Source organism: Cryptosporidium ubiquitum (assembly GCF_001865345.1).
Source record: "Cryptosporidium ubiquitum isolate 39726 chromosome Unknown contig_13, whole genome shotgun sequence".
In the NCBI taxonomy this organism is placed as follows: Eukaryota; Apicomplexa; class Conoidasida; order Eucoccidiorida; family Cryptosporidiidae; genus Cryptosporidium; species Cryptosporidium ubiquitum.
Genome location: NW_021639819.1, coordinates 362915 through 381759, shown reverse-complemented (window position 1 = coordinate 381759; position 18845 = coordinate 362915). Strand labels below are relative to the sequence as shown.

At 34.9% G+C, this 18845-nt stretch overlaps 6 protein-coding genes across 6 annotated transcripts; 3 read left to right on the top strand and 3 right to left on the bottom strand.

Annotated features, from left to right (window-relative positions):
• Window positions 1-869: 869 nt before the first annotated feature.
• cubi_02671 (ABC transporter protein) lies at window positions 870-2801 on the bottom strand (the record flags this gene model as incomplete). Its single annotated transcript, XM_029019682.1, has 1 exon — window positions 870-2801. The coding sequence occupies one exon, from the start codon at window positions 2799-2801 to the stop codon at window positions 870-872; it is 1932 nt and encodes a 643-aa protein (XP_028874802.1).
• Window positions 2802-3518: 717 nt separating this feature from the next.
• cubi_02670 (uncharacterized protein) lies at window positions 3519-7274 on the bottom strand (the record flags this gene model as incomplete). Its single annotated transcript, XM_029019681.1, has 1 exon — window positions 3519-7274. One exon carries the CDS (start codon window positions 7272-7274, stop codon window positions 3519-3521), a length of 3756 nt encoding a protein of 1251 aa, XP_028874801.1.
• Window positions 7275-7898: 624 nt separating this feature from the next.
• On the bottom strand, window positions 7899-9296 carry cubi_02669 (uncharacterized protein; the record flags this gene model as incomplete). Its single annotated transcript, XM_029019680.1, has 1 exon — window positions 7899-9296. The coding sequence occupies one exon, from the start codon at window positions 9294-9296 to the stop codon at window positions 7899-7901; it is 1398 nt and encodes a 465-aa protein (XP_028874800.1).
• Window positions 9297-9935: 639 nt separating this feature from the next.
• cubi_02668 (uncharacterized protein) lies at window positions 9936-13904 on the top strand (the record flags this gene model as incomplete). The annotated part of the gene is made up of 1 exon (XM_029019679.1): window positions 9936-13904. One exon carries the CDS (start codon window positions 9936-9938, stop codon window positions 13902-13904), a length of 3969 nt encoding a protein of 1322 aa, XP_028874799.1.
• A 299-nt stretch (window positions 13905-14203) lies between these two features.
• On the top strand, window positions 14204-16093 carry cubi_02667 (uncharacterized protein; the record flags this gene model as incomplete). The annotated part of the gene is made up of 1 exon (XM_029019678.1): window positions 14204-16093. One exon carries the CDS (start codon window positions 14204-14206, stop codon window positions 16091-16093), a length of 1890 nt encoding a protein of 629 aa, XP_028874798.1.
• A 270-nt stretch (window positions 16094-16363) lies between these two features.
• cubi_02666 (uncharacterized protein) lies at window positions 16364-18844 on the top strand (the record flags this gene model as incomplete). Its single annotated transcript, XM_029019677.1, has 1 exon — window positions 16364-18844. The coding sequence occupies one exon, from the start codon at window positions 16364-16366 to the stop codon at window positions 18842-18844; it is 2481 nt and encodes an 826-aa protein (XP_028874797.1).
• Window position 18845: the final 1 nt, after the last annotated feature.

Below are 18845 nucleotides of genomic sequence, written 5' to 3'. Positions count from 1 at the left end.
AAGCATTATATTTGAATCTCCCAAAACTAGTATGTTTACCCGTTTAAAAAATTGAAATTAAATGATATTTGATATAAATTTAATATAAATTCCTAATTATAATTACATTTATATCAGGTATATCTTAAAATAAGTTAATATCTTTAAATTTTTTTGATGAAATAATGATTAATTGATAAGAAACCTAAATATTAACTCTTGAAATCAATTATAACGTTTATAAAATATTGCTATTTTTATCGTTAAGTTGTTAAGATCTCATCTTTTGATTCATTTAAGCTAATAATACAAATTAATCAATCGAAAGTATTAATCGATTACTGTTTGGTTTTTAAAGGTATCTATTGCAAATTAACAAGAAGAGTATAATAAATTCTTTTTAATATAACATCATTCATTGTTATTTAAATTCTTCCTGTAAAAAAACCTTTCAACTAATTCTTTATTTAAAATCATTTTTAGCTGTTCTGTTCAAGTGTTAAATACCAAAAATATATTAGCTAAAAATAAAGCTAATGGTTCAATGATAGAGAATAGACAAATTATTAAATTAAATTACAGTATAAAACATACTTAAAAAAAAATCTACAATTGAGAGTGATTTAATCCTAATATCACGAAAAGTTCCAAATATTCATTAAAATTAATGATAAAATCTATTAAATTTAACCTTAATGTTATCCTGTGCATTCGAAGTTAGAACTAATTATTTACTCATTTCTATCTAGGGATTTATCATGAATATATTGCAAAAATAACGGAAACTTAAACTCTGCTTAGGGAAACAAAATATAAAAATTACATGTTAAACCTAAACAATAATAAATTCCACTCTCCAAAAAATTGATAGTTAAAAACTGTATGTACCTTCATTCTAAACCAAGATTTCGATAAAAGAGAGTGAATGCAAAACAAGCAAATATTCGGTATGCAATACCCAAAATAAATAAGATCAATACATTAAATAAGAATGAAGTTTGGTCAATAGAGAATTGCTTAAGTAGATCATCTGTCTTAATAAGACCCCATATATTGTTAGCTGGAAATGTATTTACTGCCAAGGCCGAGTAGGAATATCTCTGGAACGAAATGTACTTGACCCAAGAAATCCATGACGGTAGCTTATTAACAGTTACATAGAAACCTGATACTATCACAAAAAATATTATTATCAGAGGAGCTATTCCATATGCAAGTTCCAATGATTTTGTTATTCCACAAATGAAATAAATCAAACCATAGCTTGCCCAGGAAGTTAATAATATCGTTAGCTGATAGCATAGATACTGAGTTAAAATACTCCAGTCTGGATAAGAAACAGAGTTAGTATTGCTCATAAAATAAAATATATGACTAAATATCATAATTGGAACGATTTCAAAGATAAAATCGCCAACGTGTTTACCCAATATATATGTTGCAGGACCATACAAACCTTTTGCCCTCTCTCTAGAAAATATTATTCTAAATCTTGCGAATGATTCCAATGCTATCATTGCTCCAAATGTTGCGGTCATTACAGAGAAAAAAAGTGCTCCCATAATGTTAGCAGCACGTAAAAAAGATTCATCCGCATCATTACTAAATGAAGGTAAATTAAAGAAAATACTTCCAATTACAACCGCAATAAAAGCATTAACTAAAATACCAAAAACTAATGATCCCAATGTATTCCTTGCATTATTCATAAAAGATCTTTTTGTAACAACACTAAAAGCATGTAGCTTCTTTCTTATCCACCCACAGCATGTATGACTAGTCCTCGAAAACAATAAAAGCTCAGGAATTTGAGAATACTGTCTATTCAAATGCTCATCTATTTTTCTTATTACTCTATCATTATATTCGGACGATAAATATAGTTCTGGCAACACTCTCAACTGTTCATAAGTAATCGAATGAAGACGATTATCTGCAAATTTATCCATACTTGATCTTGGAACCAACAAATCCAAGTAGTAATCTGTTGGGTTATAATTTTCTGGTACAGGATACCCAATTAACGAAAAATAATCCACCGATGATTTTGATGGGCCTAGATACACCATTTCTCCCCTAGATAATAACAAGATTTCATCAAATGCTTGAAATACTTGTGTTCTAGGCTGATGTATTGTACAAATAATTGTTCTTCCAGTTTTTGCCAACTTTATTAGTAACTGCAAAATTTGAAAAGCCATAAATGCATCTAAACCACTAGTTGGCTCATCAATAAACAACACTTGTGGGTCGCTGATCAACTCAGTACCCAATATAACTCTTTTACGTTCACCACCTGATATTGATCTTACCTTGTCGTCACCTACTATTGAATGCATACAATGTACTAAACCCAGATCATTTAATAAAATTCTAACCTTTTCCCTTCTTTCTTTTGCAGATAAAAATGGTAATCTTAATTCTGCTGAGTAAAGCAATGTCTCTTGAATTGTTAAATATGGAATGGTTATTTCATTTTGCATCACATAGCTACAACGAGACTTTAAATCCTTACTTGTAACCTTCTTTCCATTCAAATATATCGAACCTCCTACCAGCTTGTTACCAGTTGAAGATAATCTTCCAGATAAAATATTAAGCAAAGAAGTCTTTCCAGATCCACTAGGACCTAAAATTGCGGTCATAGTTTTTGGCTCAGCAAAGAACTTTATTCCTGATAATATTCTTGCTGTGCTCTGTTCAAAAACACCATTAGTAATTTGATACGAAATATCAGTTGCAGCCAAGTATACTCCCTGATCTGTATTAGGAGGAAAAATAGACCCTCTGACCGGTTTTGATTCAATCTTATCGCTATGCATCTCTATTACCTAACAACTAAACACTATTTAGTATTACCAATAATATACTTTTCTTAGAGTATCAGAAGTTTAATTCACAGAACATTCAGGTTTACAAATATATCCTTAACTCCAAAAAAGCTTCCGTCCTTTTCTTTAATAAGCTTATTGATTGTTACTATTAGATTCAAGAGTTAATTCAAAACCTAATTCACGCAATAGCTGTATCCAAATAAGCATTAGTATCCTCACACCCTATCTAACCTAAGTCCCCCCCCACACTTTAAGATACAAAATTATACCGCCAAAAAAATAAGAAAACATGTAAAAAAGACACTGATTACAAGTCAAAAGTAAAAGAAAATTCTTAAGTTTCTAGAATAGAGTAACCTCCAATAACGCTAACGTGAGTACGAAGAGGAATATGACAAATATGTCACCCATCATTCGTTTCTAACATTAAAGTGGCTGCTAAATCTATTTATTGCATTTTTAGTAATCCAGGGAAAAAACTTATCTATAATTGTTGCAATAAATCATGCCCTAGATCCGTATTACCTGATCATTAAATCATTCTGGAATTACTCTGAAGAAGTTCGATATACAAAAAACTGTAAAAACAGAAGAAATGTCCAATTCCAGATCTTGAAACAACACGATCAATTGAAATAATTCATATCGATTTGTTAAAACTCAACCTTTATACTGCTTTCTTTCAATTTTACTCCAGAAGTTTATTTATTGGTCAGCCATCCACCAGACAGTTTTTGTTAATGGTTTTTCTGTGGTAGAACCGTATCTATCATAGGTTTGGTAAGTCCTGGGTCTCAAACCAGAATATTGTGAATCTGAACCTACTTTTTCATCACCAACAAGAGGTCTCCCATCTAAACCTGGTAATGACATACACGATTTGTAACAGATCTCAGTGTCAGCTAAGACTCGTGAGAAGAATGGGCTTCCAGATTGACATTCATATTCGCATTTCTCCTTAACAGGCTCAACCTCCCCAGTATGAGAAATCAAATTGATCATATTTGAAACCGAAACTCTTGGAATATGTCTTGCCCAGAACACTCCACCAAATTTCTTATAGACTTCTTGGTACTTATCAGAAATCAATAAAGAAATGGCTTTTGAAGATGAAATAACTCTTGCCCTCTGTGAGCTATTTAATCTAGCAAATGACTCAGTACGTGTGAAATCTAATTTAGAACACAGCTTTGTCATTTGTCTGTTTGACAAGGAATATTTCCTTTGGAAGTTAAACATTACTGGGTTTTTAACACAGTTGTTTGAAATGTTTCCAACTTCTCCAGACCTGTTTGAAAATGGATTCAATGCGTGCATAACCTTACAGAAGTCAGATAAATCAAATGCCTCCTTCTTCACCAATGATGTGAGATATGAGTGAACATATTCAGCATGGTCGAGCAAAACAATCATTAAACCATTACATGCAGGTGCTGCATATGGATCAATTCTCTTACATACAACCTCAGCAACTTCAGAGCGTATTTTGTGTTTCTTAAGAACTTTAACACAACTTACATAAATAGCATTTGGTGCTAAATCAATCTCATCAACAAGTTTTGAAAATTCCGGAATGTTAGATGATTCAACAACTAATGAGGATGGTGCAGTTCTAACAAACTCATCCCTAAGCCTATCAGATAATGACTTTTTAAAACTGGTCTGCTGAATTTCAATCCATTGATTATCCATTGTAATTCCAGATTGAAACTCAGATTTTTCATAATAGTCATCCATCGGCACAGGTGCAGCAGCTCCAATCCCGGAATAAACATCTTTCTTGATTAATGCAGGATCTAATCCAAATGGAGTCCAGAATTCTTCTTCATTTGAACCAACTGGTTTGAAGTAAGTTGATGATAACAATCTTGAACCTGCATTTCTTTTAGCAAAATCTCCACGATCAAATCCTCCAATTTCCCTCGTTTCCTCTATTAGCTCATCGCCAATAACAATTTTCCTCCTAATAGCATCATAATCCTGTGGCTGAGGTGGCATATGCTTTGCAATGTCTGAATAAACATCCTCAATAATGGAGTTAGCCAGCTTTGACGTTTCTTTAGGTTCCTTTGCTTCGAATATCTTTTCACATGCATTGGCTACACCAGTTTCGAATTCCTTGCCAGCAACATCGCTATCAACAGCAATGTAACCTACAAATTCTGCAGTTGCAAGAATGCAATGCTCAATAGTACTTTCCTTACCAACTCTGGTAATAACTCTACAAGTAGAATCGTAAGTAACCTGTAACTTCTTTTCTTTATTATGAATTTTGCCCAACTCATAAGCTAATTTATATGCAAGAGTAAGATCTCCTGATGAAAGCTTAGTGCATGATTTGTGGTTAGCAGGTTTAAGGAGTAAGCACATTTGCTTAGATTCCTTTTCATTTAATTTATACTTATCAAGGAATGATATCTGAGTTGAATGTTTTGCTGTGGATAATGGCTCAGAAAGGCTACTTATGCAATGATTAGTGAATCCACCCTTCTTAGTAAAGGTCCATGGTTCAACTTTGCTTACAAATCTGCAAATGTCTCTTAAATCAATTGCAAAGCTTGATTCATCTCTCATTAAAGACAATGATTTAAGAACGCTCTTTGACCATAAAAGAGCAGGTACTGAAAGGCTCTGACACGCCTTGCTTCTTGCACCATCTATAGCCGCACACCAGTTTGCAATTGTAGTCTCAGAAAATCTAGTACCGGCTCCATCCCTTTGATGGCCCGGGTATTTCTTGATCTTTGCGAAAATAAGTCTAGAACATGATCTTTGCAAATTTGTTGGGTCAATTCTGCTTGCAATAATTTCAAAGTCTTCAATTCCATAAGCCTTATTGCCTTCTTGACTATATAATGAATACAATACTTGTGCCCATGCCTTTTGAACAGAGTTTAAAGCAACTGACTGCCTTGATGACCACAGGAATTGGTCGGGGGTTTCCAAAGCCTTTGTTTTTGAAGACACCCATCTCTCTCTTGGTGCAACAGCTTTTCTTGCCGCGGCTCTTGAAGATTTGTAGTACTTAGATCTACCAGAACCTGAATCATCGCCTAGAGAAACTCCCTCTGATCCTTCAAGTTCAACAGACATATCTGAGCTCAAATCAATAGAAGATTCAGATCCAACATCTGTACCCAATTCAATTGAAGAATCTGTCTTAACACCAGAACCAAGATCGATAGATGATTCTGAAGTTAAGTCTAAATCTAATTCACTATCTTCGGTCACATCTGGAGCAACTTCAACAGTTTCACCATGAATACTGGCAAGATCCGATGGTGGATAATCAGCATTATGGCCCCTATATTTCCTGTCTGACCAAATAGATCCGAATGCAATTCTTGGGAAAATCCTGTCAAGTCTTGCCTTTTCAGCCCCAGTTGCCTTTCGTTTATATACATAAGCACACGACCTCCATATTTCAGTATACAATGCCCAACTGTCTGCTACGACTGATTCTGCGTACTCATCGGCTCTCTCAATTAGTACTCTTACCAATGAATTTCTGCATTTTTCCCTGCTTGGGCCACGTTTCATCATTTTCCTGGCAATACATAGATCGGATACAAATATCGGGAATAATCTTGGATAAATAAAATTACCCAAATGTAAACCCAGCTTCATTACCTCAGAGAGTTCATCTTTAGAAAGATCAGCACAAGCTGGCTGAATAGTATAATCCATTACTGTACAAATCAAGTCAACATCCATATTGGTTACACCATAATTTCTCATTAACTCGCTATTTACTACGGTCTGGCACTTTCCAAAGATTGACTTTCTTTCAGGCTTAGGAATTAAAGATGGTTTAACTCGTTCAACAAGCCTACAAACATCTTTTGTTTCCAAATACATACCTCTTCTTTTCATTCTAAACTTAATGTCCATTACAACTGAAAAGTCCAGCCATGTTAAAGCATGGCACTCCAACAATGCAAATGGTTCCAAGTTGTAACAAAATTCCATAGCTTTTTCTTTTGGAATGCTCTCCTTTGCTAGTAAAGCCTGGCAAGTAGTAGCACTGAAACCATACTTACGGAAAAGATCCATAACTATCTTCTCTAAAACAGTAAGAGATACGTCAAATGCACTCAATTCAGCATCAGTCTTTATTCTCCAGAACAATATTTTAGCAATTTCAACCTCAAGTTTTGTTGCTCTTTGAATCCTTTCAATTGTTCTTGAATTCTTTGAGTAAATGCCATCAGTATTTACATCCAAATCAGAAAGCCCATCAAAACCTGTTGTAAATGTTTGAGATGCTGCCAAAGCATCACTGAATGCAAGCTCACCCCTTGTCTTATAGGCGTCAAGGCTTGGCTTTTTTGGAGTATATGGTTTTAATGGACCTTCTACAAAATCAATTGTTGGGAAGTTTCCAATTGCTCCGTATACAACCGATAATGTTGAAGCAAAACATGCTGTCAATAACAAACATGTTTTGCCGTTAAAAAACATCTTCAAACCTCTCTCCATCTTACTATTCTTTTTCAAGCAATGCTAAGATTCTCCTTAGTTATTTTAATCTTAATCAGCTTGATTAATATTTCTCCTGTCCCAACTACTCAAAAACAATCTCAATATTTGAATAGATCTATTAAAGAGGCAACTTCTTGTCCCCCATATGCCTTAAATGATCTTAGGCGGGCGCATCTAATAATTGCAATCTTAAGCCTGTAGGTCTATATTATTTTTTAATAAAATTGTTAGAATGAAAAATCAATCTTTATTAATTGCTTGATTTAAACAAATGTTCTTCTATTCATCTCTATTTTTATGCAAAATTTTTATAGAACGACTATTTGACTGTTTTATGAAAAACCGTTTGATTTACACTTATCAATAGATAGCTCAACAAAAGAATCAGATTCGTACCTTGAATTAAAAGGACATTTTAGACTTTTGAAAGAGGAAAAACATAGATAATTCAGTAAATTTATAGTTACGTAGTAGAGTTTATCAAATATAAACATTAGAAAAACAAAGATATAAAGTAACATCTAGTGAACTTTTGCGATTTACCAACTACAAGTAGCATCAGCAACATATAGTTTCTGAAGCTAATTATGTTTCGAAATCTTTTTACATCATCATTAATGAAACAACAATTATGATTACTGTTGCGAGAATTCCCATCGCGATGTATAAATTATATCCAGAGAAGATGCGATCACTGAGTGACCGAATTTCCTTAGCAGGCTCCGATCTTGAAGCAGAGGAGTCTTTTGGTAATTTTGTAACTCTGAGCTTCAATGATAATCCATTTGGATAGTCCTTTGTTGGGAAGGTCAAGATATCACCAAATCTCGTCCTAGAGTAGGCAGAAACCAAAACGGTGAACTTGTCATGATCCTTTGCCTTCTCTAAAAGTTCATGTATAGCTGGTGTAACATCAACACTAACCGGAGAATTTTGGGTCTTTGGTAAAACCGCCTGATAAGTAGCTAAAACTGTGGACTTGGAAATGTGAGATGACTTAGATTCTAAGTTTAAAACATCAATTCGAACTGGTAATGTTCTTGTACCTCCAATTTTGTTCAATACAAGTGTAGCAGATACTACATCACCAGAGGTTAATCCAGAGCTGTGAATCATACTGGAATCGAAGCTTGCAAATAAGGCAGATCCCTTCCTAGATCCCTGAATAGTAATTGCATTGGATGAAGAAACATTGTGGCAAATCAACTTTTTGGTTTCACAAGCCAATTGTAATGGGACTTCATATTCATGTATGACTAAGCTTTCTTGTGTCTCTTCCTGGTCCTTCTCGTCTAGTTTTTCACTTAAGTCAATATTATCATTGGATGTTTGATCATCGGATGTTTGATCATTGGATGTTTGATCATTGGATGTTTGATCATTGGATGTTTGATCATTGGATGTTTGATCATCGGATGTTTGCTCATTGGATGTCTGATCATCGAATGTCTGATCATCGGATGTTTGATCATCAGATTTTTGATCATCAAATGTCAAATCAGTGGGTTTCTGCTCAAAAGATGTCTGGTCATCTAATTTCTTATCAAATGCCTCATCACCAAGTGTTTCAACTCCCTCATCACCAGATAATTCAGCAGTGGTTGAAGCTATCTCAATTGCATCCGGGGCTCCCTCCAAAGGCATTGAATCTTCCAATTGTTTAACAGATTCCTCTATCTTATCTTGGGTGCTAGTTTCAGTAGTGTATAAAGTAGTTTCAGATTCCATAGAATCTACTGGTTTGGTATCAAGTTCAGTAGTAGTATGAATTCCCAGGGCTTTTAAACCTAAAGAATCGTCCGACCCAGACACACCATTAGAGTCTACGGCAATTTGAGAGTTATCTAAATCAATTTCATCTGTCTTTTCTGCAATAGCTCCTGTAGATCCTACCGCATTAATGGGCGCATCATTGTTGGTTGTGCTTAACTCTGTTGCCGAAACAACATAGATGATGAGAAAGCAAGTAATCAAAGTGTACAATGAAGAAAGTAATTTCATGTTGGTCTTACAAAAAAGAAAATAATCTGGCAAATAATATTAAATTTTCGAATCACAACTTTAAGTTTGCCTTGTAGAGGGTTCGCAACTCCTAATCCAATTAAACGCCTTCCCGCCTCTTAGGTACACGTCTAATGGACTGGCGTCTTAATATTTTAATATAATTAGTAATTAAGTAAATTTATTTCTATTATTTAATTATATACAAATAATTTGATCATCCCTCCAAAAATCACAGTTTACCAATTTTTGTATTTTTGTTTGTTTCGCATAGATCACTATTATATTAATAAGGATTTGTGTTTACTAATCTCTCGAATTTACAATATTCATTCACCTTCTTCCAGTTGTTTTTAATACCTTATTATATTACTTGAATCGAAAATGGCAGATATATTTCTTGAAATTCATCTATATTAGTTTCCTATTTTTGTTGTTAATTACTGTGACAGACTAATTTGCCGTTTTTATTCGAGATTTCTTTTAAAGTATCTCATTGTTAATATTGGGTCTAAAGAGTTATTCGGATCTATCGCGCCCAAAACAATATGAATTACATGTAAGAATAGAAATATAGTTAACTGAATAGTGATAAGCAAATGATTACTGTAAAGATCTAGTTTAAATTTGAAAGTAGATATGTGTAAATATAGAGAAACAATGCTAAAGATAGCATTGATTTTTTTGTTAAAGTTGATTCACTCTTATGGAATTTCAAACTACGAAGGCTACAGTTCCACCGGGAAAGGAGAATTATCAGTTTCTAACTATAATGAATTTAACAAAGATCTTTGCCAACCATCTGTTATTTCTTTTAATGAACTAACTGGGTTTGGAAAAGCTGAAGTTATTAGATTTAAATGCCCAGAAGGGTATCAAATCACTGGAGTGGAATATTTTACAGATTCTCTGGAGTTATTTATAACAGGGATTCGATTTATTTGCAACGATAGCAATTCTTCATTTTACATGGGATCTGAAAATTTCAATTCCAAAAATATAAAAGGAAAATACTCAAATGGTGGAATCAACGAAGTTGCTTTTGGATATGACGTTGAAACCCCAATTTTACGATTAATTCAAGTAGTAAAAGAAGAAGCCTTACCAAAAGGCTCCGAAAAATTACTTAGTTTTATTTCACCTGTTGAACAACTATTTAGAAGTCAAACATTTGTTGGAAGTATTCCCACATCAGTTTGTGGTGTACTTATAAAAAATTCGTCATATATAGCCCCTATAATAGGTAATATTAGAGTTGAATTTCTGGAAAAACGCCCTCTATCTCAGCATAAATATAGAGGATTAGTTTATACAGGGACTCCAGAAATTGACTTTTTAAAACCAGATTTTCAACGATGCAATCAAATTTCAGGGGCAAGTCCTTCAAATACAAAAGATCTAAATTTCCATATTAAGTGTCCAAATAATCATCGAATAATTGGAATAGATGCTATAATGGGAGATCAGATTACAGCGGTTAGCTTAGAAAGCGTTTCAAACCAACTGAATAAATTTAATAAACAATCTTCTGTTTTAAAGCCTGATGAAACTGAGTTTAAAGATGAAAGCACTTCCTTTTCAGATTCATTTATAGATTCACTGAGTTCTTCTAGTAAAGAATCAATTGGTATGGATCTAAATAATAAAGATAATGATATAGATTCTGCTGTAAATAATGGAGAGATTATAATGTTTAGATTTTTGTGTAGTGACTATATAACCTCGTTTTCTATTGGGCAAGCTCTCAAAAATATCACAAGTTGGAACTTACAGGACCAAATCCCAAACGTCAAAGATTGGGAGGTAACTTCTTCACTAGTAAATGATGAAGCTGAAAAAAATATGAGAGATGCTGCTGAACAAAAATTAGTACTTGGAACAGCAGAAGTACGTCTGGGGAATGTCAATTCTATTTTGATAGGTTACACTACTGAGAAACTTCTAGTTAAAGCATATCTGAACGACGCTAAACAAAAGGAAAGCAAACACGAAATTGCTGAAAATGTAGAGAGGTTTACATTTGGGCCAGTCTTCATAAATGTAAATGAATTTGTGGATAATGATTTCAAGAGGAGAAATATTTTAAAATTATTACCTGAAATATACAAATCAAATCCAATAAATTCAAGACTAAGTTTTTCAGGAGACAAATTTGAAGGATTATGTGGAAGAATAATGTATGGTTCTCTACTTATATCCAGTATTGGGTTTGAGGTTTCAAAAAGCATTAAGCCACACTTTCCACAGATTATCACTACCTCAAGTGTAAAGATTGAAAAGCGTAATGGAGAAAGTTTTGGATGCGATAAAATGCTTAAGCCAACAGAAATCACTCAAGAAAATAAATTTGGTAAACACAATTTGGAATCTATTGAGGCTAGAAGTAGTTTAAGATCATTCCAAGGCTCCATAGAATGTCCACCTGGTCTAGCAGTGGAAAGGATTCAATTGTTGATCAACAATATTTCAGGAAAACTCACTTCCATAAAATTTGATTGTGGAAATGATTCTGAAAATTACTTTATAATAGGTGAAGCTAAAAGTTTCCAAGAGAAAATAAAATCTCATCAAAAAGGAGAAGCTATCAAAGAAAACAACTATGAAATTATTAATACAGTTGTACCAAAAAGCAGCGTTTCTTATGATGAAATTAAATCCATATTAGTTTCCCCATCCAAAAACTTTTCCTCAAATTCAATATTCATACCTGAGGCAAACCTTCCCATTTCAATGTTTCAAGTTATTCAAAAAAATGATATTTCACCCAAGCAGCTTGAATCTAGAGAAAACAAATCAAATTATATTTCAGAAAGATATCCCCCGAATGACCAAAGAAAAAAGATTTGGAATAATGGAGTACTCACAAAAGTTTGTGTAGACATTACAAGTGGAGGTGCCATTAATAATATTGGATTTGGGTTCAAGTTTCCTTTTCAACCGACCTCGAGAAAAGAAATCAGTAGTTACTATGGATTTTCTTCTGAAGGAAACGGAGAATTGGATGTAGATTCAAAAGAGTTTATTTGTCCAGGTATGCTTCATTCTCCTCGTGCTCAACTACTTTTTAGTAAACAAACTGAAGAGATAATAATGACTGGTGAACTTCGTTCAAGAAGCAAAAAAACTCTATTAAGATCTGTCAATTTCAGATGTCCTGAAAAAAGCGTAATAAATAGAGTCGAAGTTGCATGGCAAATTATTAGAGGAACTGAATCTTTTACTAGATTGGGTCAAGGCTCTAATTATAACATTGGTAAAGAACCACTTGGCTCTATAGGAGCAATGAGATTTTTTTGTAGCGATGGAAAATCCGTTTTAAAGGTTGGATCAGACACTACTCCGACCCACTCAAAAAGTAATCTCGAAATTCATGAAGTTCTATTGGGGTATAAAGAACTAACTAGTGATGAAATCGCGACAGTTAAACGTGAATTAACAAAAGAAAACTCAATCAAAGTTACTGAAGAGCTTTTACGAACTTTGCCTGGAGACCCAACTATATTTAAACTTGTCCATGAATCTCGTCCACTTTCAAAAATACAATTAGAAGTTGAAGGCGTTAAATCATATAGCTCGGCTGTTGAAGCCTTAGATTCTTTAAAAATAAGGCCAAAAACTAGCAATCATAAGTCAAGAATTTGGAGAGGTGGGCGTTGGTCAGGTGTTTGTATTGGTTTGCTTAATCTTGGAGGAGGAATTCTAAAACACCATGAGTTTAGTATTGTTTCGTTCGGGTCATATTTTGAGAAACTTCCTCCACTTGCTATTTTGCCTTACGAAGGTTTCATTCAGACTGGAATTCCCCAAATACATCAGAATAAAATTGTTTCTACATGTGATATGACTAATCCACCGTCCTTTGGACTTAAGTATCCTGGCTTCTCAGCTGCATTCCTTTGTCCAAATGGAACTCACATCGAAAGGATTGGATATAGCACATTTGAAAATAATAGTAAACAGGGCTTTGAGATTTTAAAAAATGGTACACTTTCACTCCCACATGCATACAAGGAGAAGAAACATGTTGGACCACTCGGGCAAATCACTGCCATCCAGCTATTCTGTAGTGATGGAATATCCACAGTTACCATTGGACAACCATCGAAAAGCACATCTATAAGCAAGCCAGGAGAGATCGGAACAGTCAAAGTTGGTTATGTAAAACACAACTCTAGCCTTTTAGATAAAAACACATCAATGACATCTTTATTAATGCCTGCAAGTTTCGAACTTATCTCGAAGGATAAAAAACGAAGACTTCTCAAGCACTCCAACCCTAACTTCCCTGAATACACACAAAAGGTTACTACATGGGAAGGAGAAGACCTAATAGCAGTTTGTGTAGACTTCGCCGTAATTGACGATACCAAGCGCTCCAGTAGAAATAGTAATTACCTAAGATGGGCAGGAAATACAATAAGATACCCAGAGAAACATTTAATTATGAGTATTGGGTTTGCATTTAAACGAAAGATTATGAGAAACAAGTCTACAGGAACCGCAATTCCTCAGAAAAAAATTAAAATCGCAGAAAACATTCCCAAGGTAAAACTCCAATCAGAGAAGTCAATCAAGAATAGTACACGTAAAAGAAAGAAGTTTAATTAATAGTTGTTTTCACAACAATATAGTACATTAGTTAGGTAGAACTGTTTAATAAGTATCATTATCTTTACTCACCTTAAAATTTACCGCGCCTAACCACTTTATTCTCTCTAATTATGGTGGTTTGTCGCATCCAACATTTGTCTTATTTGGCGCTATTAAAATATACTATCATTATATTACTCTAAATAATGGATACCGCAAAAATAAGATTAATAATGAGACGCGACGGTACCAATATTTATTCGCTCTCTCCGTGTTTCTCTTTACTAAAACTTTTAGATTTTCAAGACTAAGTTTCTATGAGAGGTTTATTATTACTCGTTTTATTTGCCGTTTTAAAGGCATTATTTGTTAATGGAGATCAAGTCTCCCTCAAAATTTCTTCGCCATGCAATGCTCTTGTTACATATGGGCTTCCATTGAATAGCACATTCGAGAGATCTGACATTTTCCTCAGTGGATTGTGTAAGGATGGAGTTGTGTTTACACTCATGTCATTGGGAACTGGTTTTATTAAGGGCGTAGCCACTCCTAATAGGGATGGTGTTTTATATGTAGCTGAAGGTAGTCCAATTTACACCATCACTACGGGTTCGAAATTTGAGTTCCTCCATAGGATTATTGATCGCAGAACCAAAGATGCACCATACAAAATTTCAGTCATGAAGTACTCTTACTCTGCTTTATCTTCAGAAAAACTGAAAACCGTTGTGCTCCGTGAGCATACTTCAAGTGAGTGCAAATTCCCGCAGATTAATATTGAAGACCAGAATCTTTGTTCATTGCACTTATTGCTTAAGAAGTATTCTCAGAATCCAGACGATTCACCAAACTTTAGGGTTGCGAAAATTCACTTTGCAGAATTAGAAAGTTCAGCTCGCTCTAATGCTGTCACCTGTACTAGTGAGTTACATGTAAACAAGAGTACTTCTGAAGAAGATTTGATTGATAACTTCTCTTGCTTATTTAATGAGTCAACTAAATGCTCGACAGTTGAAGCCGGTACTCAGACTGAGACTATTCCCAAGGTTGATGTAGGAGTTCAAACAGATCCAGTTGTTACTCAAACTTCAACTGTCGCAATACTTTCAAAAAAAGAGCTTAAGAAGTTAGAGAAGGAGAAATTAAAGGAGAAGAAGTTATTGGAAGAACAAGAGAAACAAAATAAGAAATTACAGAAACAAAAGGAAAAGGAGGAAAAGAAAGTGGAAGCTCAGCGTTTGAAACAAGAGAAGCTTAAACAAAAACAGCAAAAGAAGGAGGAGAAAATGTTGTTGAGGCAACAACAGAAACAGAAGCAAAATTTGTCTAAAGAGGAGAAAGAAAAGAAAAAGTTGTTGGAAAGAAAAGAGAGGGAGAACCAAAAACTTTTGAAGAAACGGGAACAAGAGGAACTGAAAGCTCAGAAACTTAGGGAGAAGGAGCAAAAGAATCTTGAGAAACAAAAGAAGACAGCAGAAAAAAGTGCAGCTAAAGCATCTCAAAAGAATAACAAAGAGGACAGTTCATCTTCGTGTAGCAGCAGCAGCAGCAGCAGCAGCAGCGGGAGAAAATCCAAGGCAAAGGCAACTCAGACCGAGGAACCAACTAATGTAGTGTTAGCTTCCACTCAGACAACAGATGATTTCTTAGTTATACCACTTAAGCATAACTTAGGGGAAGTTTCAGACGTTGAAACTACCGAACCAGAGGATCCTTTGGTCAATGAAGATATAACTTTTGAAAATGAGAATTTGAAGGATGAATCTCCTATCCAGATAATAGATGAGAATAATGCAGATGTTGAAATTATATCTCTTTCTCCCTCAGTTACTCCAGTTGACCCTACTCCCTCGTCTACTTCTACTACTACCACCACCACCACCACCACCACCACTACTACTACCACCACCACCACTACTACCATCGCTCCTCGAATTCCAAGGCAGACTAAGTATCTAAAGAAATTCGACGATGTCAGATACGTAATTGGTCCATTTGCCTCTAGAGTTGATGCCCCTCTACAAAAAGTTCAAAAACCTTCGAGTACTCCAACTGTTCCTCCTAGAAGTACCGATAGCCGGGGTCAATTCATTGTAGAGTCAAAGGATTTGAGTCAAACTGGTAGTGTAGGAGCAACATCATCATTGGAAGAGATCTTGGAAGATGTGTCCAAGTCAAATCTCGTCACAGTTGTTAGAGATGATTAAATGTAGCACTTGTTGTACTAAAATTATTCCTTTAGTTAGTCTGATCTAAGTTTCTTTTGCGGCTGAGATTTCCCGCTTTTTTTTTATGCGGCTTAGACACGTAGCTTTGTTATCCATTAGAATAGGAAAGTAACGGAGGGTAACTAGGTAGCGCCAGGTGTAGGCTCCTTCGAGTTGAATATGCAGTAATAAGTTTTGATCAATAAAACTTTGTTTTCAATTATATTTTTCATTTATTCCCACTGATTTCCCCATATCGGATATTAACTAATGAAGAGTCTGATTGCTTTTCTGGTATCTTTGGTGGTATTGGATTTACATTACGTATTTGCAAATGATCTTAGTACCAACCTTGTCGGAAGAAATCATGTTTTAACTGGTCCTCAAGCATATCTTGGTAGATTTGAAAGTCTTGGAGATGTGAGAAAATGTATGAACTCCGCAAATAATCAAACTCATTCAAAGTTTATTAAAAACTCAAAACTTTCTCCCATCTCCTGCTTACAAAATAATACTGAGATAGCACAACGCTTTATTACTTCAATAAACGGAACTGAATATGCTTTATTCAGCAATGAAACTGTAAATCCAATTTATTCCAAAAGTGAAGATTCTCTCTTATCTGAAATACAAACTGCAGAGGTTTTAATGAATTACAAAAAACAAGATCCAGAAGTAGAAACTCTTGTTATCGATCTTGACACACTAACAGATGTATCAGGTAATAACCATATTCATCCAAAAGATGTAGAAAACCTTGATATTTTTTCAAGTGATGTCTTACTCAATCATCCTTATGTAGATGATTCCGAAACTGAGTCTGGATTTTCCTGTATTTCCTGTTCCTCTTCAGGGAATTCAAAACGTCCAAAGCCAGAGTCTCAAGACAAAGAATCAAAATCTTCTTGTGCCTGTTCTTCGAAGAAATCGAAACAACCAAAACCTGAGTCTCAAGATAAGGATTCTAAATCTTCTTGTGCTTGTTCTTCAAAGAAGTCAAAGAGTTCAAAACCTGAGTCTCAAGACAATGACTCCAAATCCTCCTGTTCCTGTTCTTCTAAGAACTCGAAGCAACCAAAATCTGACTCACAAAATGAAAAGACAGGTCGTCTAAATGCTGAGTCTCCAGATAATGAATCCAAATCTTCTTGTGCATGTTCTTCGAAAAATAAAACAAAGCGGCCAAAACCAGAGTCTCAAGACAAGGATTCTAAATCTTCTTGTGCCTGCTCTTCCAAGAATAAATCAAATCAGCCAAAACCCGAATCTCAAGACAAGGATTCTAAATCTTCTTGTGCCTGCTCTTCCTCAAAGAAATCAAAACAGCCAGAGCCTGAGCTTCAATATGAGGACTCGAGACAACCAAGGCCTGAATATCAATATGAGGATTTAAAACAGGCAGAACCTGAGTCTCAAGACAAAGATTCTAAATCCTCCTGTGCCTGTTCTTCTTCCAGGAACTCAAAACAGCCAAAACCTGACTCCCAAGACAAAAAGATGAGACGTCTAATGGCTGATCCTCAAGAGAATGAATCCAAATCCTCTTGCGCCTGTTCTTCAAAAAAGTCAAATCAGCCAAAATTCGAATCTCAAGACAAGGATTCTAAATCTTCTTGTGCCTGCTCTTCCTCAAAGAAATCAAAGCAGCCAGAGCCCGAGTTTCAATATGAGGACTCGAAACAACCAAGGCCTGAATATCAATATGAGGATTTAAATCAGCCAAAACCTGAGCCTCAAGACAAGGACTCAAAATCCTCTTGTGCCTGTTCTTCCAAGAAATCAAGACAACCAAAACCCGAATCTCAAGACAAGAATTCAAAATCCTCTTGTGCCTGCTCTTCCAAGAATAAGTCAAATCAGCAAAAGCCTAAGTCTCAAGACAAGGATTCTAAATCTTCCTGTTCTTGCTCTTCTTCAAATAAATCTAAACAGCCCAAAAAGGATCCTTCTGGTCTTATAATATATGACGATGATGATGAGGAACTCACCCCAGTTACTCATAATTGCAATTGCAAATCAATAACTAAAGAAATTGATTCTGGATGCAACTGTAGTAACACAGAAAATCTTTACAAAAATAACAGAGAAGTTGATAATCGTTTATTATTGATGAAAGAAGATACTAAAAAGAGAAATGTAAACGGCTATTCTTACCAAGTTAATTCGGCTCCAAAGGATGAAGTAATAGTTGTAACAATGCCAACAAGTGGTCCCCAAGCTTTAGCTCAGAGACCATCTGATGAGAGGTCTTATCCCAATAATGAAAATATATATGGAAGTAGAAACAATACTCAGGGTCCCTTAGATCAAGGTGGCTCATATAACCCTGACTTGATCAGAGTTGTTGATGAAGATCCAGTTTATATAGTCTCTGATGCACATAGAACAGCTGAATCTGCTGACACTACTACTACTACTACTACTACTACTACTACTACCACCACCACCACCACTACTACTACTACTACTACTACTACTACTACTACCAGAGTGACTTACGTCGCTCCAATAATCATTCCATCTACCACCACTACTACTACCACTACTACCACCACCACTACTACACCTGTTGATAGGTATACCGATCGTTTTAGAGGAACCTCTAAAAACGTACCAGTTTCCAGGATTTGGAGAGCAACTCCAGAAGATAAAAGACCAAAGAACCCAATGAGTTTTCCAGAGCCTAGTCAAGTGTTGGGTACATACTCTCAAAGACCAACACGTTTACCGAGATTGGTAAGACGTGAATAAC